Below are 27,420 nucleotides of genomic sequence, written 5' to 3' on the forward strand. Positions count from 1 at the left end.
CTTCAGGACCAGACAGAACCATGGCCTGCCTTGTGTATCTTCCCTCGTTGTAAGGAGGGAAGCCGTTTGGCTTCTCAGGTGAAATCTCCCCACTTGGTAATACGAGGTAGACCAAACTTAAGGTACCCTTGGATCAGATGCAGCCTGTAGCTTGCTGGTTGGTAGCCACGGTGCCCAGGGCGTCATGGTGGGGTAGGCATGGGATCTGCGAGGTCATCTTTACAGCAGCTGCAGAAATGGAGGCCAGTGCGCCAAGGGGCTTGGAGACTGCATTCTGAGCACCGGGGTTGTGGGTGAGACTCCGTGTGCCTCTGTTGTTCTGGGCCCCCTTGGGCTCCCAGAAATCACCTCTGCAGTGGGTTTTGTGGGTCACCATGTTCCTTCTGTGGCTGCATCTGTCCCTGGTTGCTTGGCCTGAATACAAGCTGTTTATTGCCTCCGTATTGCTGATGGCAGGTGCCTCTCCTGCCCACTTATAGCCCAGGACACCAGCTTCCCAGAGTGTCATCGTGAATGAGCTGCCCTCAGGAGAATGGGAAAGGATGGGGTTTCGAATGCCACATCTCCCTCCCTGTTTCTTCCTAAGGGCATCATTGAGACCGTGAAAGCAAATGTAAGCAGGGCTGGAAAGGAACTTAGCAGCCATTTTAATCCAAGGGAGTCTGCCGATCCACCTGTGATGCCCTAGAGGAGGGAAATTTGTAGAACCTTCTAGAATGCCTTGAATAGCTTGCCGGGCATACAGATTCCCTGCCTACTTACAGTGGCCTCTGTCTTTGGTTTCCCACTGTTCACACGTCAGGGTAATAGATGTAAGTCAGGTGTGCCTCCATTTCTGCCTGCAAGGGAGAGTCTGGGCTAATCAATACATAATAATGTGGGCACCGTCCTTTTCCAAACTGACATCAATGGCAATTGCTTGTAGCAATTGAGTTCTTGCTCACCAAGTTCCCCACCAGGGAGGCAATAGTCTTCTCCAGGTGGGTGCACATGGCCAGATCAGGGAGAGTCTGGAACCAAGGTCCCTGAGCTCAGGCTTGGGGAGAGGGAAAGGTGAGCGTGTGGAGGAGAGGAGCAGGACCTGGAGGTCCAGACATCCTCAGCCCAGTCTTAGGAAGCGTTTGAATGTGGTAATGACCGCAGTAGCAGACAGCGTAGCTCTGTTTGGTGAAAACACAGAAATGTGGTTCTAAAAGATCTGCTGACAGGTAGCAGAGGTGGGAGATGCCTTTGGTTTGCTTTTACAATATACAGCTGCTCAGTTTCTGCGTGTTACTTCACCACTGGGGGTTGAGGTTTGGGGTAGAGACAAAAGATCTTGGAAACCCACGGGCCAGCCAGTCTAGCCAGTGAGGAAGCTCCAGGTTCAGTGAGAAGACCCTGTTGCAAAAAGTAAAGTGAAGAGTGATTGAGGAGGAGAACTTGATGTTGACCTCTGGCCTCCATGCGCAAGTACACACAGGTGTATGTGCACATTCATAAACATGTACATACACTGCCTCCCATAGTACAGAAGTGAGTGTGGATATTTTTATGCTGATAGAGTCCCACCAAGCAAATGCAGACGTCAAGACACTTTAGACATCAGCCATTGTCTTCCCCAGAGGGCAGAAAGGTCCAGGTTGCTTGATGGTTTCCTCCAGGGGCACACTGGTCCCAGAGCAGCTGATGGCCTTAGCCAGAGACCTGAAAATAAAACAGAACCTCTGTTCCTGCCCCCCCCCCCCCCCGCAGTGTCCAGCCATGGGTGACGATGTCTTTCTTACGTTTCTCTGACAATAGTTAGCTCTGCCCATGCTGGCAAGGAGGGCTGGTGGCTGTGTCCAGCAGTGGCCTTGGATCTGCCAGGTGGCCAGCCAGGTGCCCTCCTCAGGTGGTGCCTCTGTTCCCTGCAGCAGGTGCAGACTGTGAGCCTGAGAGCCGATGTCTCAGCTCACTTGGGAAAGAGATCAGAGCTGCTTGGGCAGAGAGTTCCGTTGAGTCTCCAGAGTTTTCCTTTGAGTGAAATATAGTTAATCACATGTTTGGGAAGAGAGGTGTGTGGGGGGTGTGTGTGTGTGTGTCTGTCTGTCTGTCTGTCTGTCTGCTTGCTTGCTCTCTGTCCTCTGCTCCTCTGTCTTCCACTCTGAGTGTCCCCGCAGCCTGTCCTTGTCATTGCCTCTGTCCTTACTTCTTACTGTCTTTCTCTTTCGCTTCCTCGTGTGTTCCCATGCCTGTTTCATGGACTGCTGGGGCAATGCAGAGTTGTCGGAAACAGCTGTTCTCCCTTGCCAGCTGTGGCTTCATTCAGCAAGGGACTCCCTCCTCTCCCCCCCCAGACAGGGTTTCTCTGTGTAGCCTTGGCTGTCCTGGAACTTGCTCTGCAGACCAGGCTGGCCTTGGACTCAGAGATCTCCCTACCTCTGCCTCCCGGGTACCGGGATTAAAGGCATGTGCCACCACCTCCCGGTAACCAAGGACTCTTCTCTGAGCCTGTTTTAGCATCTGCAAATTGGAGTTCTAGCAAGCTGTATACCCCCTAGCTCCATCTCCAGGGGCTGCGTTGATATTTTCTGCCCTGGCAGTGTGACCGTCTCAGTGGAGGTGTGATATTGTTGAATGACATCTCCACACACCAGGCGGAGGCTAACTTTGGGGGTGCACATACTTACAGATGACTTCACCTTCACACACCTCGGCTTAGTTGCTTCACCTGTGAGCTGTAGTTGAAAAGAGATTACCTCTGTAAGAATTCCTGAGCCGAGACCTGGAAAGCCCCTAGAGTGCACCTGAGTGACCCACACTGCTAAGAAGTTGCAGTGTGGGGCTGGAGAGATGGCTCAGAGGTTAAGAACACTGGCTGTTCTTCCAGAGGTCCTGAGTTCAATTCCTAGCACCTGCATGGTGACTCACAACCATCTGTAATGAGATCTGGCGCCCTCTTCTGGCCTGCAGAAAATTGTATACATAATAAATAAGTAAATCTTCAAAAAAAAAAAAAAAAAGTTGCAGCGTGTAGAAGGGACGTCTGCCACAGCCCTTAGTACATGGGGAAGAATGGAGGAAGAAAAAGCTGAGATGGGACACCAGCATCCTGTGATTAAGGAGATTAACTTAGACAAGGGGCTTGGAGAATTCCATGCCAGCAGGATGTGCTTTGCACAAAAAGGTGTCTGGGTTCTGCAGTCATTACTCTGGGATGTTCAGAGGGATGACTAAGAAGGCTGAGGAAGGATGTACAGCCTGGGAGGGGCCTCCAGCTCCCTGGCTCAGCATGGATGCTGGGACCAGGGCGTTCTGTTCCTGGCTGCAGCCAAGTCCTGGGAGGAAGGTTTGGCCATCAGTGTCTTCAAGACAGGCCCTCGCCTGCAGCGTCCCAGCACCTGCCTTGAGTTAACTGGGGTTCCTAGGAGCTTCTGGCTGAGTCTCTCTGGCTGTCCAGGAACCAGCCGTGGTATCTGCGTCACGTGTCCTCGCATATGGGTGCCCCCTGTGCCCTTCCACGTGCTCTCTTCTCCTCCTGCCAGTCTTGTAAGAGGAGCCAGGGTTCATCCTCCTTCTGCCCTACCCGCTCAGGTTGGATCCATGCAGTGTATACCCCTGTGGACTCTCTGGTGTTCGGCGGGAACATCCTGCACAGCTTCAACGTGCCCATGCAGCTGCGGATCTATGAGATTGAGGACAGAACCCGGGTAAGAAGGCGCCTTTTCTCTCTGGGGGGGGGGGTGGGATGGGGTGTTGAGCTGGCTTCTGCTCCGTCTCAAACTGGGGCCTTGCTTCTGGGTTCTGGAGGGAGCTATGAGATCCTCCATAAGAACCCATCCCCAAACCCCTGGAGTTCTGTTCACCATCAGACCATTGGCAGAATCCTCTGTGGGACAGTTGGGCATGATTGTACATAGCTAAAATCTCAGCTCTTGGGAAGTGGAGGCAGGATCAGAAGGCCAGCCAGGGCTACAGAGAGTGGGACCAGGCTGAGCTACATCTTCTCATTTAGAACAAACTAAAACTTTGTGGGACCAGTGTCTGTGTCTCTGTACCTGAGCAAGTGTCTGTGCATTGTTACCTTGAGAGAGCAGCCTCAAGTGGGAGGGGCCAGGCCTTCTTTGCATATGTAGAAAGGGCACACAGGCCTTGTGGTGTTCTTGTTGCTGAAGTTAGCAGGGTGAAGGGGGGGAGGCTTAAAAAGGGGCCAGCCTGGTCCACAGTCACATCTTTCTTATGTATTCACCTGGGAAACTGAGGTATGATGAAGGGAAGCCTGTGTGTCTAGTCCTGTGGCTGAGCGCGCATCCCCTAGGCCTTTGGGAAACCCTCTGGGGGTGAGGCTTCCCTGTGACCCTGTGATGCTTTCTCAGGGCCACATGTGCCTTTTGGTTCCCGGAGTTTTCCCTGAATACCTTTGATGGTTGGGAGTTGGCCACTCTCTCTCCAATGCTGTGGCTTGACCACACGTCCCCAGGCATTTGAGACAGGTTCAGGGGTGAAAAACTCAAGACCTGGGATGAAAAGGGCCTATTTATTCATTCATTCATTCATTCATTCATTCATTCATCCATTCATCCATCCATCCATCTATCTATCTATTTTGCCAGAGCTGAGGATTGAACCCAGGGCCTTGTGCTTGCTAGGCAAGCCCTCTACCACTGAGCTAAATCCCCAACCCCAAAAAGGGCCTATATTATATGCCACTTTCCCTCTAATGTTTTTCATGTGACTGTTTAAATATTTCTTTGAATTGAGATACAACTTATGTACCATGAACTTCACCACTTGAAATGTACAGTTCTGTATTTTTAGTATGTAGCCAAAACCACTAATTCTAGCACATTCCCCCCCCCCCCCGCCGCCGCTAAGGAACCCCTGTACCCATTAGCAGCCATTCCTTATTCCCTCTTTCTCCAACCCTGGTGACCTCTAATCTACCTTCTGTCTATGCACTGGCCTGTTTTGGACATTCGCTATACATAGAATCATGTGATGTGTGGCCTTTTACATCTGGACTTTTCCCGCTCAGCATGATGTACCTTTTCAAGGTCCATCCATGTTGTAGTGCATGTCCAGGGCATCTCATGACTGTGTAGAAGAACTCCATTGTCCAAACAGACCACATGGCAGTTCTACTTGGGATTTGCCTCAGAAAGTGGCTTTTCGGCCCCAGAGAAGTATTGGTGTGCTTGAACTCTGTAAAGAAACACCTCAGGCTGCTCTGGTCAGATTGTAACTTTCCAGTCTTGTTTCTAGGTTTTGTTTCCACACCATGATACTTCGGAGTCATAGTGAGGAGGGGGGGTGAGGTTGAGGGCGCCCAGGGCATGCTTGCATTTCCAGTTTGTGGGCTTCCTGTCTTGTGGAGCCCACGTCTACATTGTCCTGGGTCAAGGTCCTACGCAGAGGCCTTGTTTCATGGGCATCTTTCACCTTTGTAGAAAGGTGCACTTAGTCCAGATCTGGAGCACGTGCCCTGTGCTGTTCAGGACAGAGACACCGTTTGGGCCCAAACGGTCACTTTTCAGTCCGAGTCCAATGATGTCTGGACTCCAGCCAACCGTTCTTTGGCCAGCCCTGAAAAACAGGCCATTTGTTGTGAGTGGTGACCAGCAGGTGTGGATGGAAAGCTGGTACTCTAGAGGAGAGGTCAGGCCCAGGCTTTCCAGGCAGTTCCTGAAAGCCAAAACCAGACTGGGATTTCTCAATTCCTCTGGCAACTTGCTAGATAGCTGTCCCCTCCCATGGGAATCTGATTGTGCATCTCAGAGCATCTGTGCCCCCCCCCCATGGTGACCCCTAGGAGCCTAGGAACCCCCTAACCTCCCCATCCCCTATGGCATCATTCTGTTTGCACTGGTGTAGTATCTCATCACATCAAGATGTATATCGGCTCCCTCCCCCAAGGCCCCTTGTCCCGAGTCCCTGAGGGGGCACCCATCTGGCTTCTCTGAAGCAGATTGTAGGCTCTAGGGCTGGAGGGAGGATGGCTGGGGAGTGGGGGTGGGGTGTGGTGGGGTGGCATGGCCGGCAGGCCAAGCTGCAAGCTACAGCAGGCATTTTAATCTGCTTTGAATTCTGGTCTTTGGAGAGGGGCTTGGCTACCAGGCCCAATTGTTTCTGCCTTAGGAGCCAGAGCAGACAAAAGGCCCTAGAGAGAGTCCTGGACGCCAGATAAAATGTCAGGACTACTTGTCAGCCCGATACAGCTCAATTCTTCCATCCCTATCAGCTCCTTTAAGAAGGTTATGGCCATTTAAAAATAGCTTTCCACGGAGTGCTCTAGAACATGGCTTTCTTTACGTGGAAAGAAAGGCTGGAGGCTGGACAGAGGAAACCCAGCAGGGGAGTCCTGAAAAGGAGTTTGCCTATGTTATGTGGGGGTAGGATTGGCTATCCAGCCCTAACACCCTAAGCCTCTCCCACATTTAGAAAATACTTTCATTTTTCTCTGCTAGATACTAGGTGACCTCACTCCGCTGTGTCGTGGGCCCCCCCCATAAGGCAGTGCAGACAGGTCTAGACCACTAAGGACTGGTAGGCGGGTTCCTTCTGTGAATCTCCTGCTTTATAAAGATCACAGTATCTAGACCAGAACGGACTGCTGCATGCTTCTTAGGATTACGTCACAACAGCGTGACATACTTTTAGCTCCAGTTAGCTACTGAGGGTCGGAAGGATGGCCCAGACGACCACTCATCAAACTGCTGTCTGTCTTATGCTTATCTTTTTTTTTTTCTTTCCCCTTAATGGCTCTAATGAAAACAGCTTTCCCAGAAAAGGTAATACCAGCACCCTTATGTCCCCCTCCTCTGCAGCCAGCGACTCTGTTTGGAAACCGCAAATTATTTACCTTTCCTCTCTCCTCCCTCCTACCATTGGATTTTTATTTTACCTCTCCCACTGAAAATTTTTTTTTTTTCCAGGAGAAAAACAAAATTTCAGAGACTTCCCGCCCACCTTCGCATTTTAATTTCTCAAGACCTGAGCATCCTAGGTGCACAGAGACTTCCTCAACTCTCCTCCAATTCTTGGATGACTCTGGTCTCTGAGGAAGGGCCCAGGCGGGTGCCACTTAGATGGGCCTTTGGAACTCCAGTCGGACCCCTAGATCCACTGTTGGTGAATTGCCCCCTAGGCTGGGCCCAGGGCCTTTTTTGTGACTGCTTTGCCATTTGTTGTGGACAGACGTTGGTTAACAACTCCATTTGGTGAGACTCCAACTTGTCAGCACATAATATTGAGCAATCGTGTGTTTAATGTTCCCAGGCATGTGGCTGGAACCTTTTGAAGGCGAAGGGTCGTAGGCAACAACCTGTTTGTAAATCAATTTTTACATTTTTTTTTTCCTGCAGTTCTCTCTTGGAAAAAAAAAAAAACAACAAACCAAAAACCAAATTAAATTATCACACACACACACACACACACACACACACACCCCAAAAAAACCCTCAAAACCAACCAAACAGAAAAGGCCAAACCAAGTTGAATTTATTCATTTGTGTTTTTTTTTTCACCCAACTAGTTTCCCTTGGTTCAGCGACAGAGAGGGGAGATTTGCCACCCCCTCTTGAATACAGCCCCTTCCTCTAATTTTTCCCCCTAATCTAGATGTATTTTCTGGTGTCACAGTGCCCGTCACCGGCACAGCGGCATGGAGCGTGTCAAACATTTGGAAAAGTCCAAAGTTGAAAGTATTTGATCCATCAAGTCCCCTCTTGGGAGTTATGAATGGGGGTCTGTTTTCCTCAGCTTGCAATTTAGGGATTGGCAATTTGTTTCCAAATCTTTTGGCCCGGTCTCTGGAATCGGGATGGGGCTGAACTCCATCCCTCAACCTTTCCATCATAGGAGGTCGAGGTCAGCTTCAAACTCAAGAGCCCCTCTCTAGCCCAGGGGGCGCTGATCAGTAACTGAAAAAAAGGAGTCACATCATTCTGGTAGTGAAAGTGGGCTTCTCAGAAAGTAGCTGGAGCCAAGGAAAACGCCAGATTATTCTCCCAACTCCATGCATCTCCCGGAGGAGCTGAAAAGCATGCTGCGAACCATGATCTCATCCCTAAGCACGTCATCCACCAGAGGCAGGGAGATGAAATGGACCCAGTTCACAGGTGGAAGAGGTGGACCCAGGGAGTGGGAAAAGGGCCTGCAAGCTGAGGAGTTAGCTGAGGTAGATAAGGAATGGAAGACAGAGGTGAGGAGGTTTTTCCAGGATGGTACTTAGAGAATACAAGCTAAATGTATTTTAGGCGATGGAGGACTCGAGTCTGCTTGTACTTGATTTTGTTGGAAAGGTACCAGGGCACTGTATATTGTCAGTGTAGAAAGAGCACCTGGAGGGTAGGGGATGCTTGCTGAAGGATGAGGAAGGTGAGGAGGGAGTCTCTGACCTTCACAGATACACCCTTGCAAAAAGGGAGAGATGAGTAGGTGTGTGGGGATGTGTAAGACAAGCATGCCCCACGATGGGAGATGAAGTACCTTACTGTACCTTACCGCTTCCATGCCTCTTCAGGATGTAGCTTCCGGAAGGTTCCTCCATGCTGAGGCCATCGATAATGGTCTTAGTCTGTCCTTCTTTCCATTGCCGGTTCCTCTCTCTAGACCCTGAACTGCTGCCACCCATCAGAATTCCTTGCGGTCCACACATTGTATAGTTCTCCTGATCCTAGGTCACTGCTTCTTTACCTGTAAACAGCCGAGAGGCCTCTCCACTGATACCCTGCCACCAGACCCCAGAGTCACCTCTGGTGACAAGATGTCTTGCCTTGGTTACACTGGGGAATTGTATCCCTTAGAGCCCTCAGTGGAAACACAAGCAGGTATCGTAGGTACATGTGGGGAGCAGGACACTGTGGATGCTCCTAAGGGCCCTGCCATTGGGAGGTGGATGAGACTGTACCACGGTGGTCTTCCCCTCCTGGCCTTCCTCCCAGAATTCAGGAGGACGTATAATAGTTTGTTCGCTGAAGCATAAGGATTGGGAGAGGACTTCTGTTTTTCAGGGGAGGGGAGAAACAGCAGAGTCCATGCAAGAATATTCTAGAATGAGGAGCCCATGTCTGTTGCATCTGAGATCAGGCAGGGCTTCCATTTGCAGGTATCCGTAGTGCTGGCAGCAGGTCAGGGAAATCCTTTTTCTGCACACAGTGTTGGCCTGTTGACCTCCCGGGATGGGTAGCTCAGGGACCAAAAATTGATGCCTCACATAGGCCTCTCTCCGCCTCATCCATGCATGCTGCTGGCACCTGCCGCTCCAGGCCTCCGTCTTGCCTCCCCGCCAGTGACACCTCCCGTTTTTCCCTTTGCCCGTTTATGCTCTTGCTAAGATGATGGGCGACACTTGAGGGAACCTGCCGCCTGCCCTGCGTCTTCCCTCATTCTTGGAGACTGACCTCTCGCCTGCCTGCCTGCTCCTTGCTTTCAGGTTCAGCCCAAGTTCCGCTACCCCTTCTACTATGAGATGTGCTGGTATGTCTTGGAGAGATATGTGTACTGTGTGACCCAGCGTTCCTACCTCACTCAGGAATACCAGAGAGAATTAATGTTTATTGGTGAGTAACCCGTGCGTGGCACAGAACCTGGCCAGGGCAGAGAGCCTTTCTGTCACTGAGCCTGCGCGAGAGCCCTGGGTCCCTTGGGATTCTCCAAAGCCAGAACGCTGGGCAGGAGACCTCTCAGGAAATAGCCCTGCTTGTGACTCTCCCACCTTGAACACAGAAGGCAAGAAAAGGCTCCCGTGACCCCCAGAAGAAACACAGTTGTCATCCCCCCTTCTCATAACTGCAGATACGTGGAGGAGCCTGTGACCAGCACAGCTGCTAAAACAGGGCCATCCAACAGAACGAAGAACTCAAGCTCTCTGTGTTCCTCTGTAGTCACCTGCTTTGTCTTAGGATACTCTGAGGTTTGGGGGTCTGCCCCTACAGGAGTAGACTCCCATTATACAGCTAGTGCCCATAATTCAGGCCCAGTGTACTCAGAAGAGAGGCGTGGCCAGGGATTGAAATCAGGTTGTCAGCCTTGGCAGCAAGTGCCTTTACCCACTAAACCGTCCTGATAGTCTTTGACTGATTTTTTTTTTTTTTTTAACGATTATTTATTTTAAGAGTGTGTGTATGGATATCACTGTGAAGTCCGGAAGAGGGCATCAGATCCTTTGAAGCTGGAGTTACAGGGAGTTGTGAGCTGCCATGTGGGTGCTGGGAACCAAACCTAGGTCCACTGAACTGTCTCTTTATCCCTGCCATTAACTGACCTGTAGACATATGATAAAATGCCAGGCATATTATCAGTGGTAAAGCCACACATGAGGGTGCAGAGAGCTGGGAAGGAGCAGAGCTGGGATTCGAACCTGTGTGTGGCTGACTGCTGCCCTTGTACAGGCCAGATCTGAACCAGACCCTTGCTCTCTGTGGGAAGGGTGAGTGGAATCCACAGAGCTTCTAGCCGGGGGGCTAAGCGGTCGTCACTGTATCTTATGATCTTCCCCACAGATGCCCCAAGAAAAGCCAGTGTAGACGGCTTCTCATCTGATTCCTGGCTGGAGATGGAGGAGGAGTCCTGTGAGCAGCAGCCCCAGGAGGAGGAGGAGAAGGAGGAGGAGGGGGGTGGTGCAGAGAAGACACCCAAGCCACCAGCCGATGACCCCACCTCCCCCACCAGCACCCCCTCGGAGGAACAGGAGAACACAGGGAAGAAGCCCAAAGCCCCTGCCATGCGCTTCCTCAAGAGGACTTTGTCCAATGAGTCAGAGGAAAGCGTCAAGTCCACAGCGACGCCCGTAGACTACCCCAAGACACCCACAGGCTCCCCTTCCACTGAGGCCTCTACCAAGTGGACCCACCTGACCGAATTTGAACTCAAGGGCCTGAAAGCCTTGGTGGAAAAACTAGAGTCTCTTCCAGAGAATAAGAAGTGTGTCCCTGAGGGCATCGAGGACCCCCAGGCCCTCCTGGAAGGTGTAAAGGTGGGCAGGGTCCAAAGCTGGGTCGGGCTTAGGGTGGCTACCTCTATTCTAGGGTGGGTCCAGGTGTTGGGATGGTACTCGGTTTAGGCAAGCCTAACTGGGTTATGGACTCTGGGACCACAGTTAGCAGCTGGGTGGAGGCTTGCTCTGTGCGTGACAGCAGCTCCTTTGATGCTTTTTGGGGATCTCAGGGCTCCTCCGCAGGAGGTTTTGTGTGTGTTGCGACAGTGTTCTGATGGGGTTGATTTCCCTAGAGCTTGCCATTCTGGGTTGGTTGCCGAGAGCATGAATCTAGGTGTGTGAGCTGGTGACCTTCTTACTAACCATTGACTATAGGTACAGTGCAGCAGCCTAAGGTTGGGAACTTGCCATGGTCTCACTTGGATTTGCATAGGAAGTAGGTCAGGTAGACCTAGGATGAGGATCCAGGAGAGATGCTAGAGTGCCTGCTGGACATGCCACTGTGTGAATGCTTTTTGTAGTGCAGATCTACAAGGATAATAGAGCTGCTTCTCATAGCATACGAAGTTAGGAGAATCCCCCGCTGACTGCTCCAGTGTCTGATTGGGGCAGTGGAGTTGGGGGTCTACTGGCCTTAGAAACTGAACTCAAGTTTATTCCTTGGGAATTGGTAGTTTATCTAGCCCCTTGCAGGGGCTCAGGGACTTGGATAAATTGGGAATTGTGAGGTAGTGGGGGGTTGGGAGTGTGTGAAACTTTGGAGCTCAGGTCAGGTAACTGTTAGGAATGTATAACCAGTATATGGAACCGTTGAACGAAAATCGTTAATCCGAGTGCACCTCACTTACTAATTTGGTTTTATTGTCTATGGTACCAGATGGGATGCAGAGCATCACACATCCTGGGCAGGTTCTTTACCATCTTACCCATGTCTCATTTATACTGGGTATTTTTGTAGTTTGATCTCTTAATGGCAACCTTAGGATTCTGTCATGTGGCTTCTTTTTTTAAATTTGTGAGAGCCTGTAAATGAAAACTTTTTTTTTTTGTTTTTTTGTTTTTTTGTTTTTTTTGAGACAGGGTTTCTCTGTAGCTTTGGAGCCTGTCCTGGACTAGCTCTGTAGACCAGGCTGGCCTTGAACTCATAGAGATCTGCCTGGCTCTGCCTCCCGAGTCCTGGGATTCAAGATGTGCGCCACCACTGCCCGGCAGAACTTCTGCATCTTAAGCTGGTGCTCAGCCCCTGAGTCTCCACCTCCAGCCCTGATGACTTTGTAAAATCTTTCTTGCCGACTTGAAAGGAGCCTTTTCAGAGGACCCAAAAGTCAGGAAGTGAGCAGCCCGGGGCTGGCTTCCAGCGTGGCCACAGAGAAGGAACCATGTGTACTGTGTCCCCTTGCATGTACAACCTCAGGAGAATGAAGGGACAGCAGGGGAAGAACTCCCTCTCAGATACCCAGGCAGATCCGTACCTGGTGACTCTAGGTAGCCACAGGATTTAGGGTACTTTGTAGAGACGTCTTTTCCACGTAAGATTGGAAATTTCCATTTGCGGGTATTAGAGTTAAGACGAACATTGTTCTGAGGAGGATCACAATGAAATCTAGAAATGAGTCTTTTTCAGGTGCAGATGGAATGGACGGAGAGGATCAGAGACGGCCCAAATATACTGGTACCTGGTGTTCTCCAGAGCAAGTATCTCGGGCCGTGTCATACACCCTCTTAGCAGCGCCTGAGTTGGTGTTGCTTTTCTGACTCCAGCCACACTGCCTTGTTGGTTACTGGTGTTTTTAGTCACTGCCTAGATGGGGTTTCCAGTGATTAGCACCCCGCCCTGGGGAGCAATGGAACCCAAATCACTTGTTAACAAACTCAATTCTTTGAGAGAGGTTGGCATGAAGGGGTGCCAAGGCCTCACCAGCATGTGGTTTCTTTGGTAGGTCACACGTGAGACAGTTTCCGGTAGCACAACCCTGGTGGTGGCTCCATGCTTTTGCAGGAAGCCTGCCCTAGGTTTGCCAGAGCCTGTACACAGGCTTATAGGGTATAATCTCTAGGGGCTGGGGCAGTGCGGACAGTGCGGACGCACAGCCTTCTTTCTGTCTGGGCGCCCAACAGTTCCCGGGAATGTATAAATTCAGACAGAGCCTAAGGAATCCTGTGACATCAATTCCCTCCAGCACAATTTTTTTCTTTTTTCTGAGACAAACATCTCCCATTAGGCTATGTCTCCCCTAACTTTCTTGCCTCTGCAAAAGAATTTTGCCGCAAGACAAGTTCCATTGTGCCCCCTGGTGGCCATAAAGTGCCATACACAGATGGGAACTTGGCTTTCTTTGGTATGTGAGGCACCTTGGGAAAATTTTAAAACTATATCGTTAAAATATGAAAAGGCAGAGCCAGGTGGATCTCTGTTAGTTCAAAGCCAGCGTGGTCTACAGAGTGAGTTCCAGGACAGGCTCCAAAGCTACACAGGGAAACCCTGTCTCAAAATAAACCCAAAAAACAAAAAAACAAAAAAAAAGAAAGAAAAAAAGAAAACATTAGCTGGGGTTGGGGATTTAGCTCAGTGGTAGAACACTTACATAGCAAGCTCAAGGCCCTGGGTTCAGTCCTCAGCTCCGGCAAAAAAAAATAAAATAAAATAAAATAAAATTTTTTTTAAAAAAATAAAAAAAAGAAAGAAAGAAAAAGAAAAGGAGGGCTGGAGAGATGGCTCAGAGGTTAAAAGCACTGACTGACTGCTTTTCCAGAGGTCCTGAGTTCAATTCCCAGCACCCACATGGTGGCTCACAGCCATCTGTAATGAGATCTGGTGCTCTCTTCTAGCCTGCAGGCAGAACACTGCATACATAATAAATAAATAAATAAAATAACAAAATAAAATTAAAAAATGAAAAGGAGCCAGGTGGTGGTGGAATACACCTTTAACCCCAGCACTTGGGAGGCAGAGGCAGGTAGATTTCTGTGAGTTCAAGGCCAACCTAGTCTACAGAGTGAGTTCTGGGACTGCTAGAGTTGTTACACAGAGAAACCCTGTCTCAAAAATTTAAATATATAAATATATATGCAGAAGCAGGCAAATCTCTGAGCAAGGCCAAACAGAACTAGATAGTCATGTCTTTAAAAAAACATTGTTAGGGCTGGAGAGATGGCTCAGAGGTGAAGAGCACTGGCTGTTCTTCCAGAGGTCCTGAGTTCAATTCCCAGCAACCACATGGTGGCTCACAACCATCTGTAATGAGATCTGGCGCCCTCTTCTGGCCTATAGGGACACATGGAGACAGAGCACTGTGTACATAATAAATAAATAAATCTTTTTTTAAAAAAAACATTTTTAATTAATATACCTTACTTTTTGCAACTTTTTTTTTGTAGATGGTATTGTTTATCTTATCAAGTAATTGTGGCTGGAACTCACTCCCTGCAAACCTTTACCCAGCAAGAAAAGTTTTGGGTTTCTGTAAAATTCAGACAAATAAAACATCTCAAGCCCTGTTACCATCTTTTTTTTTTTTTTTTTTTCCAGAGCTGAGGATCGAACCCAGGACCTTGCGCTTGCTAGGCAAGCGCTCTACCACTGAGCTAAATCCCCAACCCCACCATTTTAATATAATGCATTCGACACTGTCCTTAAAACAAAGGTTTTGTCATTTCTTCTGATTTCCTCAGTATTTACCTAAATATACTGTCCCAGAATCTCATCCCTGACACCCCATTACATTTAATTTCCTCAGTGTTCTCTTGGATGCACAGTTTTTTCAGACGTGCCTGGTTTTTTATGATGTTGGCAGTTTGTGGGAGGCTCTGGTCAGGTATTTTGTGGCATGACCTTTTCCTGGAGGCTCGAAGCCTTCTATTGGTGAAATTATTAAGGCCACTCCACGTAGTTAAAAGGGAGGTTTATTTTGCCGGGCAACTTACAAATGAAGGGATAGGTAGGTTGCAGGGTCTGGCAAAGGTATGGCGCAGCCCAGCGGTGTTCCCTGGAGAACTCTGCTCGGTCTACCTCCAGCGTCCAGGGTCTGGGCACCAAGAGCTCCTTCTCATTTGGATCCTGGGTCTTCAGCGTCCTCTCTTGGCCCATGACCGTTACCGTAGCTTCAATGGGGGTTGGAACTTCCAGGCAAAGGCTGGAATGGCTACCCAGTACAGCCTTCTGTCCTGAATTTTGTCTGCGGGAAGCTTTTTATAGTCATTATGTGGGGCTTACAGAGTCTCATGCAGAAGCGACTTCAAGGAGAAAGTGTTCAGGTTTATAGTTTCACAAGCCATCTGTCCGCCGTGTCAGGGCAGGCATGCTGATGGCAGCCTCTGGTACGGCTTACCGTGTCTTGGGAGCAGTCAGGACTCAGTGCAAGCAGGAAATTGTGCTCGCCCGTACCCCCTAACACCCCTCCCCCTAATTGCCCTATCCTTGCCACGGAGTCTCCATGCCCCAAAGGTTCTCTAATCTCCTCAAACTCACCAGCTGGGGACCAAGTGTTGACATACATGAGCTTTTGGGAGACACAGCTCACGCAAACCGTAACATAGTCAAGATATTTTGGTGGGTTTTTTGTTTGTTTTTTATTGTTGTTGGTTTGTTTGGTTGGCTTTTTGGTTTTGTTTTGTTGTGTCTTGTTTTCTGTGTTTGGTTTTCAAAGACAAGGTTTCTCTGTGTAGCCTTGTCTGTCCTAGAACTCACTCTGTAGACCAGGCTGGCCTCGAACTCACAGAGATCCACCTGCCTCTGCCTCTTGAGCGCTGGGATTCAAGGTGTGAGCTCTCACTATCCAGCTCAGTCAAGGTATTTTAAAAATAGCAATCGTCCGCTGACCTTGGATTTTTAGGGCAAAGAATCAAACCCCGGGCAGCCCAAGTGAGCTCTGCTGTTGGCTGCCTCCCATGGGGAGTGGGGAAACTGTCTCGGGCTGCCATCTAGTCAACCCAGGGATGACCAAGAAACAGGACGATAAGTAGTGTCTGTTAGAAATGGCTTAGAGTACCAGAGTCCCGCCTGGTGATTACAGATCCGAGAAGATGCCCTGAGATGATCTTGAGGACCATCAGGATGGCTCATCAGATGCAGGCCTTTGCCGTCCTGCCAGACGGAGCTGGAACCTTAGAACACACGTCAAGGTGGAGGGAGAGAATTGACTCTACAAAGTTCTCCTCAGAATTTCACATGCACACCATGGCATCAGCATGTATGAGCATGTGTGCCCCTGCCCTAGTGTGTACATGCACACACATACACACTAATTTTTTTTTTTTTTTTTTTTTTTTTCTGAGACAAGGTTTCTCTGTAGCTTTGGAGTCTGTCCTGGACTAGTTCTGTAGACCAGGCTGGCCTCGAACTCACAGAGATCCGCCTGCCTCTGCCTCCCCAGTGCTGGGATTACAGGCGTGTGCCACCACTGCCCGGCTAATTTTTGTTTTTAAGTAAAATAGTCTTCACTTACATTTATCTTCTGAGCTCTTCTGTTTTTATATTAAGTCTTGCTCTGTGATCGGCCCTGTTCCTAAATGTCACTGAAAGAATGCTTTCAGCTGGCCATCTGGATAAGCGCTGGCAGGAAAATCAGTTGTATTTGAATGTGTTAGCTGGGATGCCAACATACCACACTGTATTCATTGTCTTGTGAGCAATTTGCAGGTTCCTAAGGTTGACACAGACTCTTAGCTTTCTGCGTAGCAACTCTAGACCCTCATTCCTATCTAAGAAGCCACACCACTGGATTATTATCTCTCATGCGCAGTTGTGGGGAGAAAGGCTTAGGATGGTGTCAGAGCTGGGGATGGTACCACTGTGGGAGGATGCATTCTGCTCTCTAGACCAGACCTTCCACCCATGAACTTCTTCACACATGACTGTGTCTATAGGACACCAAGGAAAAGAAACAAGATATGCCGGGCAGTGGTGGCGCACGCCTGTAATCCCAGCACTTGGGAGTTAGAGGCAGGTGGATCTCTGTGAGTTCGAGGCCAGCCTGGTCTACACAGTGAGTTCCAGGACAGGCCCCAAAGCTACAGAGAAACCTTGTCTGGGGGGGGGGGGGGACCAAAAAAAAGAAACAAGATACAAAACCTGTATTTAAGGGTTCAGACCTGTCAGCTTGTCACTGACCTCTGCTGAGCCTTGACCATGGATTTTTCTTTTTCTTTCTTTCTTTTTTATTTGGTTCTCAAGACAGGGTTTCTCTGTGTAGCCCTGGCTGTCCTCGAACTCACTTTGTAGACCAGGCTGGCCTCAAACTCACAGAGATCTGCCTGCCTTTGCCTCTGCCTTCCAGTGCTGGGATTAAAGGCGTGCGCCACCACTGCTCAGCCCTTGTTGATTTTTTTTTTTTCTTGTCCGTAGGGTCTCATGTAGTGAGGACTAGTGTCATACTCATTGTGTAGCAAAGAACGCAAAGAACGACCTTGAACTCCTGATCATCCTGCCTCTCCTTTCCCAGAGCTGGGATTGCAAGTATAAACCCCCTTGCCTGGCTGGCTTTTATTTGTCTCTTTGAGAACACAGTTGACTTCGTGGGCTTTAGCGGTCTAAGCTGCTCATATCCCTGCTTCCCTGGCTGAGAAGGGAGACCAGGTTGGAGAGACAGCTCAGCAATTAAGAATGTTTGCTGCCCGAGCTCTCTGAATAAGCATGAGGAACAGAACTCAGATCCCAGCACCCACATCAAAGTTGGGCATGGTTTTGTGCATGCCTGCAATCCCAGGGCTGAATCCCAGGGGTGGGCAGTGACAGGAGGTTCACTCAGGCTTGCTGGTGGCCTGCCTAGCTCAACATCCATGAGCTGTGTGTTTTTCATCAAGAGGTTCTGGTCTCCAGGCAATGGTGGTTCACGCCTTTAATCCCAGCACTCGGGAGGCAGAGGCAGGTGATCTCCATGAGTTCGAGGCCAGCCTGGTCTACAGAGTGAGATCCAGGACAGGCTCCAAAACTACACAGAGAAACCCTGTCTCCAAAAATAAAAAAATAAAAAGAGGTTCTGGTTTCCAAGGACTGAGGTGGAACATGACAGTGGAGGCCTCCCAAGGCTTCTGAGTTCTCTGAGGACAACACACACCACACACGTGTGAGTGTACACTGCAGACACAAAGTCCACTGTGTGTGTGAGAGTCTGTGACGCTCTGGACAAGGGTTGGATGCCATAAGTTGCATCAGTGGTTAGTAAATGGAGGACAGTGCGGAGGGACAGGCCTGTAATCCCAGCACTCTGGGGGCAGAGGGAGGAGTATCTCTGCAGGTTCTAGACCAGCCAGAACTACAAAGTGAAATCATGTCTCAAAACATTTTTGGGAAGAGGAATGTTATATGTTCTGAGTCCATATGAAATCTGAGTAACTTGGTTTCTGTAGGGTGGTAGATGGTGGCAAGCAGTGATTTTGTGTGTGGGTGGGGAAGGGTCAGCTTGCAAATTTTTGAGGTTTTTTTTTTTTGCCTCCTTTGGAGATTTTTCCCTTCAACCCTGGTTAATATGGATCCTTTGTTTGGCTACAGAATGTACTGAAGGAACATGTGGATGATGACCCCAGCCTGGCCATCACTGGGGTCCCTGTGGTCAGTTGGCCCAAGAAGACTCCAAAGGTAAGACCCAGATTGCTCACAGACGGGAGACCACGTCTCACTACCTTCTGCCCATCCTGTATGGTGGGAGTCAGGAGCTGTTCTGCCCTGGCTCCCGCGAGAGAGGCTTACCCCACTTAGCACGGATGGTTTTAATGAAATGTTGGCTGCAAATGCTTTCCATTGTAAAGTGTTCCCTTCACTAGCTAGGGAAACTTCAAGCAGTGGCCCCTGGTGGCCACCTGTCAGCTGCGGAAGTGAGACTTGCTTTGTCATTAAGTGGTTTGTCTCAAATTTCCCTGTCTTTCGCTTTGTACCCTGCCTGTTCCTCCGAGGACTGTCCCCCCTCCCTTTTATAGGAACTTCCCTCATCATAAAACGAATCGGCATTTCACATAAAACTGTCTAAACTGGGGGGTTAACTGATAAAGGCCTCGTGGTCGGACAGGCGGGAAGATTTCTAGCGACCGTGCTTCGCTCCATCCTCCAACCCTGCTTCCCCGTTTGGACGTACAAGTTGTAAACATTTCCGTATGTGTTGAGCCCCGCACCTGGAATGGTTCTGAGGATTTAGTGTGTGTGATTTGGCACACACAGTTTTCGGGACAAGGGCTAGCCCACCGTCAGCAACGTCTAAATCAGTGTTCTCCACCTTCCTAATGCTGGACCCTTTAATACAGTTCCTCTTGTTGTGCCCCCCCCCCCCAAGCCATAAAATTATTTTTGTTGCTACTTCATAACTCTAATTTTGCTGCTGTATGAATCATAATGCAAATGTGTGATATGCAGGATGGACTTAGGCGACCCCTGTGAAAGTGTCTTTGAACACTGTTGCTCCTGGTGGCACACACTCCAGCACTCAAGGAGTTAAGAAAAAGTAGAGTTTAAACCCAGCCTGGGCGACGAGGCTAGTTCAAGGCCCTCTAGAGCAATGCTGTTACCCTATTTCAATAAATTAAGCTCAGTGGCAGAACATTGGGTATCACAAGAAAGGCTCTTTTTTTTAAAAAAAAAAAAATCATTTATTTATCATGTATACAGCATGTATGACTGCAGGCCAGAAGAGGGCGCCAGATCTCGTTACAGATGGTTGTGAGCCACCATGTGGTTGCTGGGAATTGAACTCCGGACCTCTGGAAGAGCAGTCAGTGCTCTTAACCTCTGAGCCATCTCTCCAGCCCTGTTAAAGGCTAGGCTCACAACCAAAAATATAAGAAAGGCTCTGTTTTAGGCGCGCTGTATTTTTAGTTGGTAAATCTGGCGACACTAGTCAAATGACAGTTTTTCTGAGATAGCAGTTTAACTGGATGGATTATTAAGGTTTAAGGGTAATTCCGTGTGTGCGTTGTAACAGGGGCTCACTCTGTAAGCCAGGCATACCCTAGAGTTTCCTAGTCCATGCTGGCCTCAAACTCCTAGAGATCCTCCTGCCTCGTTCTGCCCAGTACTAGGGTTTACAGGCACGTGGCACCATGCATGGCTCACTTGTTTAAATGGTGACCACACAATACTTACTCACCTGTCATCCAGCACTTCGGAAGTTGAGGCAGGAGGAATTTGAAGGCAGCCTCTGTCACATAGCAGTTTGAGGCCAGCCTGGGCTACATAAGATCCTGACTCAGCTGAGGCTATGGCTTAGTGGGAGGGAATTCAAGATTGGGACTTTAGCACTGGAGGGAAAAACTCAGAAGTACCTCTGTGGCTCACTTCTTACTTCTGTGAAAGGGTGCATTCACTGATGATTCTTTTCATGGTTTGATTAATCACCCAAGCCTCTGTTCCCAAATGTGGGATTGGTTGAGGAAAGGGCACCCTTTCCTCAGGGGGGTTATTGAATTCCCCAAAACTTAGTGAAGCTTAAGAGATCAAAAACTGGATCCCCCTAAGATCTGCCCCACTTGGTAGGAACGTGTAGGGTTATCGGCCCGCTCTGTGTCTCAGTCCATGAGCTCTCACAGACAGTGTCCTGAAGCTCCTAGCTGGGTCTGGGATTGTGTGGCTCTAGATAGCAAAGGAAGACTCTGATGGAGCCCTCATCCTGTCTAGCTGGGGCTCCAGGGGAAGAAGGAAAACCTACAGAGCAGAGATTTTCTTTTTTCTTTTTCTTTTTTTCTTTCTTTTTCAGAGCTGAGGACCAAACCCAAGGCCTTCGCTCTACCACTGAGCTAAATCCCCAACCCCGAGCAGGGGTTTTCAAAAAGACAAACTTAGGGTTGGGGATTTAGCTCAGTGGTAGAGCGCTTGCCTAGCAAGCGCAAGGCCCTGGGTTCGATCCTCAGCTCAAAAAAAAAAAAGACAAACTTTAGCCTGGTGGTGGTGGCGCACGCCTTTAATCCCAGCACTTGGGAGGCAGAGCCAGGTGGATCTTTGTGAGTTCGAGGCCAGCCTGGGCTACAGAGTGAGTTCCAGGACAGGCACAAAGCTACACAGAGAAACCCTGTCAAAAACCAAAAAAAAAAAAAAAAAGAGAGAGAGAGAGAGAAACTTGCTACTGTCCACTGTAGTCTCAGAATATGTGGCAGGGAGGCTCAGGGAAACTGTTGTGAACAGTGGTGTTCAGGGCAGAAGCTCTCCCTCTGTAGTTCAGGCTTTCTTACAACTCACTTTGTAGGTAGCCCAGGCTGCCTCAAACTCATGACAGTCTTCCCACCTCTGCCTTCCAAGTGCCAGGGTTACAGCCCAAGTGAGCCAAGACCTGGGGCCAGTAATTTTTAATTTACATATATATAAAGTTAGTTCGGTCCTCAGCTTCATTTAAAAAAAGAAAAATGCTTTTAGTCTCCCAGCTTTGTTTCTGCACATCATATTACCCCTGTCCACCTCAATAGAGGTTTTTAGATTTTGTTCTTTGTCCCTCCAACAAAGCTAGGTGGTGGGTGCTATCTCTGTAATGCTCTGTGGTGATGAACCACGTGCCTCAGGCCACACAGCTTTCGAGCATTTCTGCAAGAACTGAGTGAAATGTGGCAGAGGGGAGGTGGGGGGAGGGCAGCGCCACCCTTAAGCATTTCCTGGCGGGTAGGGTTAAAAAGTTAACAGGAAAGGAAGGGATGACTGAACGACCGGCTGCCCGGGCCACACGGGGTCCCCGGGTTCCCAGGTTTGCAGTTAGCTTCCTTCCAATTTGATGCCCGTGGGGTTCAAAGATCAAGGGTGCTCACTGAGGCCACCAGGATGCAGGGCAGGGAGCAGGGTCTGCTCTGGGTCTGGTTACCCAACAGGTAATTAATGCTCTAGGGTGATTAGCAAGAAATGCTTTGATATCCCACCTCCCTTCAGGAGAACAAAGCCCCTTTCTGGAACTGATTAGGTGCTGTGAGGTCCTTTCTGGTGGCGTGTCCTTTAGCCCCAGGATCCCACTGCTCACCATCTATCACTTTTCCCCCCAACTGGCAGTTTCCATGGGTGACATTGGGTTTGTTTTGATCTGTCTACACCCTGGCTGCTTCCTTTTATAGCCAGATGGTGGAATTTGGGGGTCCTGTCTGTGACCCCGGAAGCAAGGGGAGGGCCTTGTGGGGACCTTAGGTAGGCTTGTTTGAATCCCAGCCTCTGACCTTGGCCTTATTATGGAGCTGAACTTTTGCTCACCAGCCAGACACTTGAAGCCACTGGCTTGCCTGGTACATTCTCAAAGGAAACCACCCAAAGAGGAGATTGAGGTGCAGCTGCCCCTCTCCACAAGACAGTTAGTTGTTGAAGCCTCCTGTTTCTTAATTCCACCCCCCTTTTTTTGCGGGTGGGGGGAAGCTGTGAGACAGGGTTTCTCAGTGTAGCCCTAGCTATCCTGAAACTTGCCCTGTAGACCAGGCTGTCCTCGAACTCAGAGATCCGCCTGCTTCTGCCTCCTGAGTGATGGGATTAAAGCTGTGCACCACCACTGGCCAGTAGTAGTAGGGGATGAAAGTCACGAGCCACTGGGCTCTTTGGGGACTTTACAGGACGGTTGCAGGATGTGAGAGGAAGTGACACAGGTCCCATGTCACCTGTGGTTTTACTTTGTTTCTCTTCCCCTTCCTCTGCGTTTTGGCAGATAGGTTAGATATGGGAGGCTGGGGTCCTTGGGGTGTGACGCGCAGGCTGTCCCTGAAAAGGACAGATCCCTCCGTCAAAGGGCCAAGAACTTCCTGCGTTGTACTTGAGTCACAGAGTAATTAAATGAATGAAATATGGCCGATGGGCTGGGGTGAAGCCGCTGGTACCAGTGGTGGTTCATTATCAGCCTCGGATGGGGAGGGCTCTGTCACTTCCTAGAGAGGCAGTATCCCGAGGCTCAGGACATCAGCTTCATCTGGGAAACTTGTTAAAAGGTAGCAAGACCAGCCTGGGCTCCCTAGCAAGTTCATAGTGACCTACCCAGAGGGACAAAGCAAAACCTCTTCTACAAAGCAAAACCTCGTCTCAGAAGAAGTTAGATGGCTTAGGGGGTGAAGGAGTTTCCTGCCATGTCTGACAACCTGAGTTTGCTGCTCAGAACCCACATGGTGGAGGAGAGAACTAACTCCTGCAAGTTGTCCTCTGGCACAAATACACTGTCTGTCTGTCTGTCTCTCACTCTGTTACACACATATACACACACACTAACTAGACAAATTTTTTCCCTTAATTTAATTTAATTTTACATATTTTTATGGGCTGTCTTGGGTCCTGCCCTTGACACTGAAAGTTCAGTAGGCTCCCAGTGAGCCCCAGGAAGCCCTTGCTTCTGAAAACTTCCAGATTATTCCAAGTGCATGAGCCATGTGCTTTAAGGCCAAAGTCAGACATGGTGACTGGCACCACTTGGCCCTGCCACTGACTAGCTGTGCACTCCTGGGTAAGTCTAAGCCTCAGTTTATTCATTTGTAAAAGGGGCTAGCAGTGTGATTCCGGCAGGGTTGCTACGAGATACCATCTGTAAAGTACCTGTATGGTAAGACCATGTCTGGCATACCTGTAGAGGAGGGGGTTGATCAGCAGTTTAGAATCATACTCGGCTGCATAGCAAGTGTAAGGCCAGCTTCAAACAAACAAGAACAAGGACGTAGACCCTCTACATTAGACCATTGGTCAGGGGGCCATTCTAGCTCTATGCAGTTGTGACGTAACTACTTGACAACCCTGAACCAGCCCACCCACAGGTGGATGATCTTCATAGCTGCACACACCCGAGGTCCTGGCACTCCCGGGCTGATCGGAAGAGTGAGTTTAAAGCCAGGCTAGGCTACAGAGCAAGACCCTGTCTCCCAAGCATCAAGAAAAAGCAGAGGACCCAGAGGAGGTGTGGGGGGTTTGCCCATTCTTGAGTTACCTGTGCTGAGCAGTGGTTTTTCTTTGCTTTTTTTTTTTTCTCTTATTTTTTTCTTTTGCCCCTGATCTCCCCCCCCCCTTTTTTTGCGATAGGATCTCATATAGCCCAGGCTACCCTCAAATTCAATTGGTAGTCAACTGGCCTTGAATTCCTGATTCCCCCCCCCCCAGAATCTACCTCCCAAGTAGAATTGGAATTGTAAGCACGCCTCACCATAACTGAGCCCTGCAGCTTAATTTCTGTGACGTCCTGAGGGCTTTGCTGAAATGAGCTGGTGTGTCTTAGGGGAGGGGGGGGCTGGACGGACAGACAGACTGGTTTAAGAAGCTATGGACTATCTCTTCCTTTTCGCCCTAGCAGAAACAAACCCCAGGCTCTTCATTGGGGAGTGGCGCTGTTTCTTAAGAATGCGCCCCTGGGGCCCATAGGCAGCTGAGTTGAAAGCTCCCATGCCACTAAGTCAAGGTCTGAGGAGAGGGTGTCAAAGGCCAAGAGAGTCAGCTGGCCAGCCCCGTGCAGTTCCCTAGGAGCAAGACAGACTTTGTAAAAGCCCCCATGAGGCAGCAACTCCCTGTCAGGCGCTAGGTGGCTCCCACTGCAGCATGGGAGTCAGTGACAGAAGCTGCTGGCCTGGACAAGGGGCCCAGACGGGCAGAGAAAGCAAGATGCTCGGTTGGTAAAGTGCATGCCGTGCAAGTGTGCAAACCGGAGTTTGTTCTCTAGAAGGTTCCATGGAGGAAGCTGGACACAGCACTAGTCTCCTTTGGGAGGCTAAGACACATGAAGCCTGGGGCTCACCAGCTTAGTGTGAGCTCCAGTAGGAGAGACCTTGTCTCAGGAAAATAATGTAAAAGGAAGAGGAGAGCAATTGATAGAAGTACTTAATGTTGAGCCTTGACTCCCACACTGTGACAAAACTTTACCTTGGGAGACGCAACGGGGCATGTCTGCTCATCCCAGATGGGAACCCACGGTGGACCAAAAGTCTGCCCTTTTCTGAGTGTCTCAGTTGATCTAAACCTCTTCCAGGCAGTGTGGCTGGTTTCTGCTGCTTCCTTCCAGGTGGCTGATCTGTCTGAGAATCTTCCTTGCAGCTTGGCTTGTCTGTGTGAGTCTTTTTCCTGAGTTGTACTCTCAGCTTTTATTGCTTACTCTGGCAGGGTGGGGCCTAGTGAATCTGGTCAGTTTCAGGGACTTCCTGAAGCTTTTGTTGAGTCGTTTACCTTCCTGCTTAAGGAGTTTCTTGTAGGATGGAGTAGGTTTTTTGTTTGCTTGTTTTTTGTTTTTTGTTTTGTTTTGTTTTTGTTTTTTGAGACAGGGTTTCTCTATGTAGATTTGGAGCCTGTCCTGGAACTCACTCTGTAGCTCTGGCTGGCCTCGAACTCACAGAGATTCGCCTGCCTCTGCCTCCCAGGAGTGCTGGGATTAAAGGCGTGCGCCACCACCGCCCGGCTTGTTTGCTTGTTTTTAATTAATTTTCGTTTTATGTATATGGTTTTACCCTGCAAGGCTAGCTGTATGCCATGTGCATGCAATACCCTTGGAGGCCAGAAGAGGGCATTGCATCCCCAGGGACTGAAGTTACAGATGGTTGTGAGCCACCATGTGGGTGCTGGCAGTTGAACCCTGGTCCTCGGGAAGACAAACCAGGGCTCTAAACCCACAAAGCCTTCTATCTAGTCCCTAGGATGGGATATTTTAATCTGTTTAGGTAACCAACCTCTACTCAGATACTGTTAAACAACACTCCATCCCTTTTTCTGGATCTACATTTTCCTTCCTTCCTTCCTTCCTTCCTTCCTTCTTTCCTTCCTTTCTCCCCCCTGCCCCCCTTGACTCCTGAGCCTTGGAGGGGGTGACTATAGAGCTACGGCTAAGAAATGGGCCACCATGTTACAGTAACAGTCACTTGTTCTCAGGAGCTTCGCCAGTGGGTGTGAGTTGAGGCTGATAATGCGTGACAGTGACCTATAGTTGTAAACACATGTTTAGAAGGCCCTTTGACAGGCATATCACACCCATCTAGAAAAAAAACGCAGAAGTGGCTTACCCATTGGGATCTCTGACCTCCCCAGCCGTAGGTTTTTGTTCTGGCTTACAATACCCTAATACTATACCCTCCCTCTTGTGGAGCAGGTCTTTTGTTTGTTTGTTTTTTGTTTTTCGAGACAAGGTTTCTCTGTGTAGCTTTGCGTCTTTTCCTGGAACTCACTCGGTAGCCCAGGCTGGCCTTGAACTCACAGAGATCCTCCTGCCTCTGCCTCCCGAGTGCTGGGATTAAAGGCGTGCACCACCAACTCCGAGCTGTGGAGTAGGTCTTAAACCCAACTGGGAGGCTGTCGGTCACCTGTGATAACTGAGCCACGATGGCACAAGCAGGCACATCCCGCCCGGCATGTTGGTGTTTCAGCACACAGGATCCATAGCCAGGCAGACACAGTGGCAGCCATTTCTAGCCGCCAGTGAGGCCCCTCTGGCACTTGTGAAGGGCAGGCATCAGGGTGGGAGTTTCCAAGTTCAGCCCTAACTTAGTTTCTTCATGTCTTACGGTCACATGCAGTGTCTTCAGCGATAAGGTTTTACCCTCTAGTTCTGGCATACAACCAGCCGCAGTAGCAATAGCTTTTATGGTTTGTGGGGCCTGGGAGGGGGTGCTTCTCTGGCTGACAGCCCAATGGCACCGGGGTGTTCATCGAATAACCTTAGAGCCTCTGGGGGTGTCTTTTCCCACCACTGTAGGGAACCATTTAGGTTTAAACTCTATAGCTGCTGTTTAATAACCCATTTTTTGTTTGTTTGTTTGTTTGTTTGTTTGAATTAACCTATCCCCAGTTGGGTTGTAAGGTAGCTGAAAGTACCTGGCTGTCTTCAGCTCCATTCTGTACATTAATGTTTGTGAAATGGCCACCTAAGTCACCCATACCTAACACTGAGTTGGGCGAGACCCTTAACGATGGCTTTCCCTGTTGCACATTTATATGGAAATGCTTGTAAGAGGCCTGTGGTTCTGCTCACACAGAAGAGGGCATATTTGCATCCCTCACTTACTGGTATAGGTGCTCAAAAGTCTACCTGACAATCTCTCATGGGACAGGTTATGTACGTGTCCCTTCAGAGCATCCCTTTGTCGAGGCTGTAACCATAAACAGGCCTTGGATGGTTTTGTTTGTTTTTATGTGCATTAGGGTTTGCCATGGGTTTTTGGGTCCCCTGGAACTGGAGTTACAGACAGTTGCAAGCTACCTTTGTGGGTGCTGGGAACTGAACCTGGGTCCTCTGTAAGAGCAATGAGTGCTCTTAAGCACTGAGCCAGCTATCCAGCCCCAGGCTTCAGATGTTTTGACAGCGTGAAAAATATCAGACTATTGCACAGGAATGCCAGCAGTCTTAGCTATTTTCCAACCTATGTTGGATCTCCTCTGACCAAACTTTATGTGAACCAAGGGTACCCAAGGTGAAACGACCCGTATCTTGGTAAGGGCATTTGCTTCCTTCCTAATGACCAGGGGGACTTAATGAGCTGTGGGCTGCCACATGGAAAACTACCACGGATTCCAATTAAAGTCTGTTATATATTTCTGTCCACATTTATTGCCCCCATGGTGCCCGACCCAGCACCTGCCAGTTCTCCTTGTTCCAGTGGGCCATCCATCAAGCGAGGCCTCTATATACAACCCG

At 49.4% G+C, this 27,420-nt stretch overlaps 1 protein-coding gene across 12 annotated transcripts in view; it reads left to right on the forward strand.

Annotated features, from left to right (window-relative positions):
• The window catches only part of Kdm2b (lysine demethylase 2B), a 119,575-nt gene that overhangs the window by 46,241 nt on the left and 45,914 nt on the right, over positions 1 to 27,420 (forward strand). For all 12 annotated transcript variants that reach the window (XM_036171483.1, XM_036171482.1, XM_036171475.1 and 9 more), the window contains 4 exons: positions 3,556 to 3,671; positions 9,395 to 9,521; positions 10,464 to 10,936; positions 18,387 to 18,473. In XM_036171483.1, coding sequence (XP_036027376.1) covers positions 3,556 to 3,671; positions 9,395 to 9,521; positions 10,464 to 10,936; positions 18,387 to 18,473 — 803 coding nt within the window. The remainder of the gene's footprint in view (positions 1 to 3,555; positions 3,672 to 9,394; positions 9,522 to 10,463; positions 10,937 to 18,386; positions 18,474 to 27,420) is intronic.

This window comes from Onychomys torridus, chromosome 22, assembly GCF_903995425.1.
Source record: "Onychomys torridus chromosome 22, mOncTor1.1, whole genome shotgun sequence".
NCBI classification, from domain to species: domain Eukaryota; kingdom Metazoa; phylum Chordata; class Mammalia; order Rodentia; family Cricetidae; genus Onychomys; species Onychomys torridus.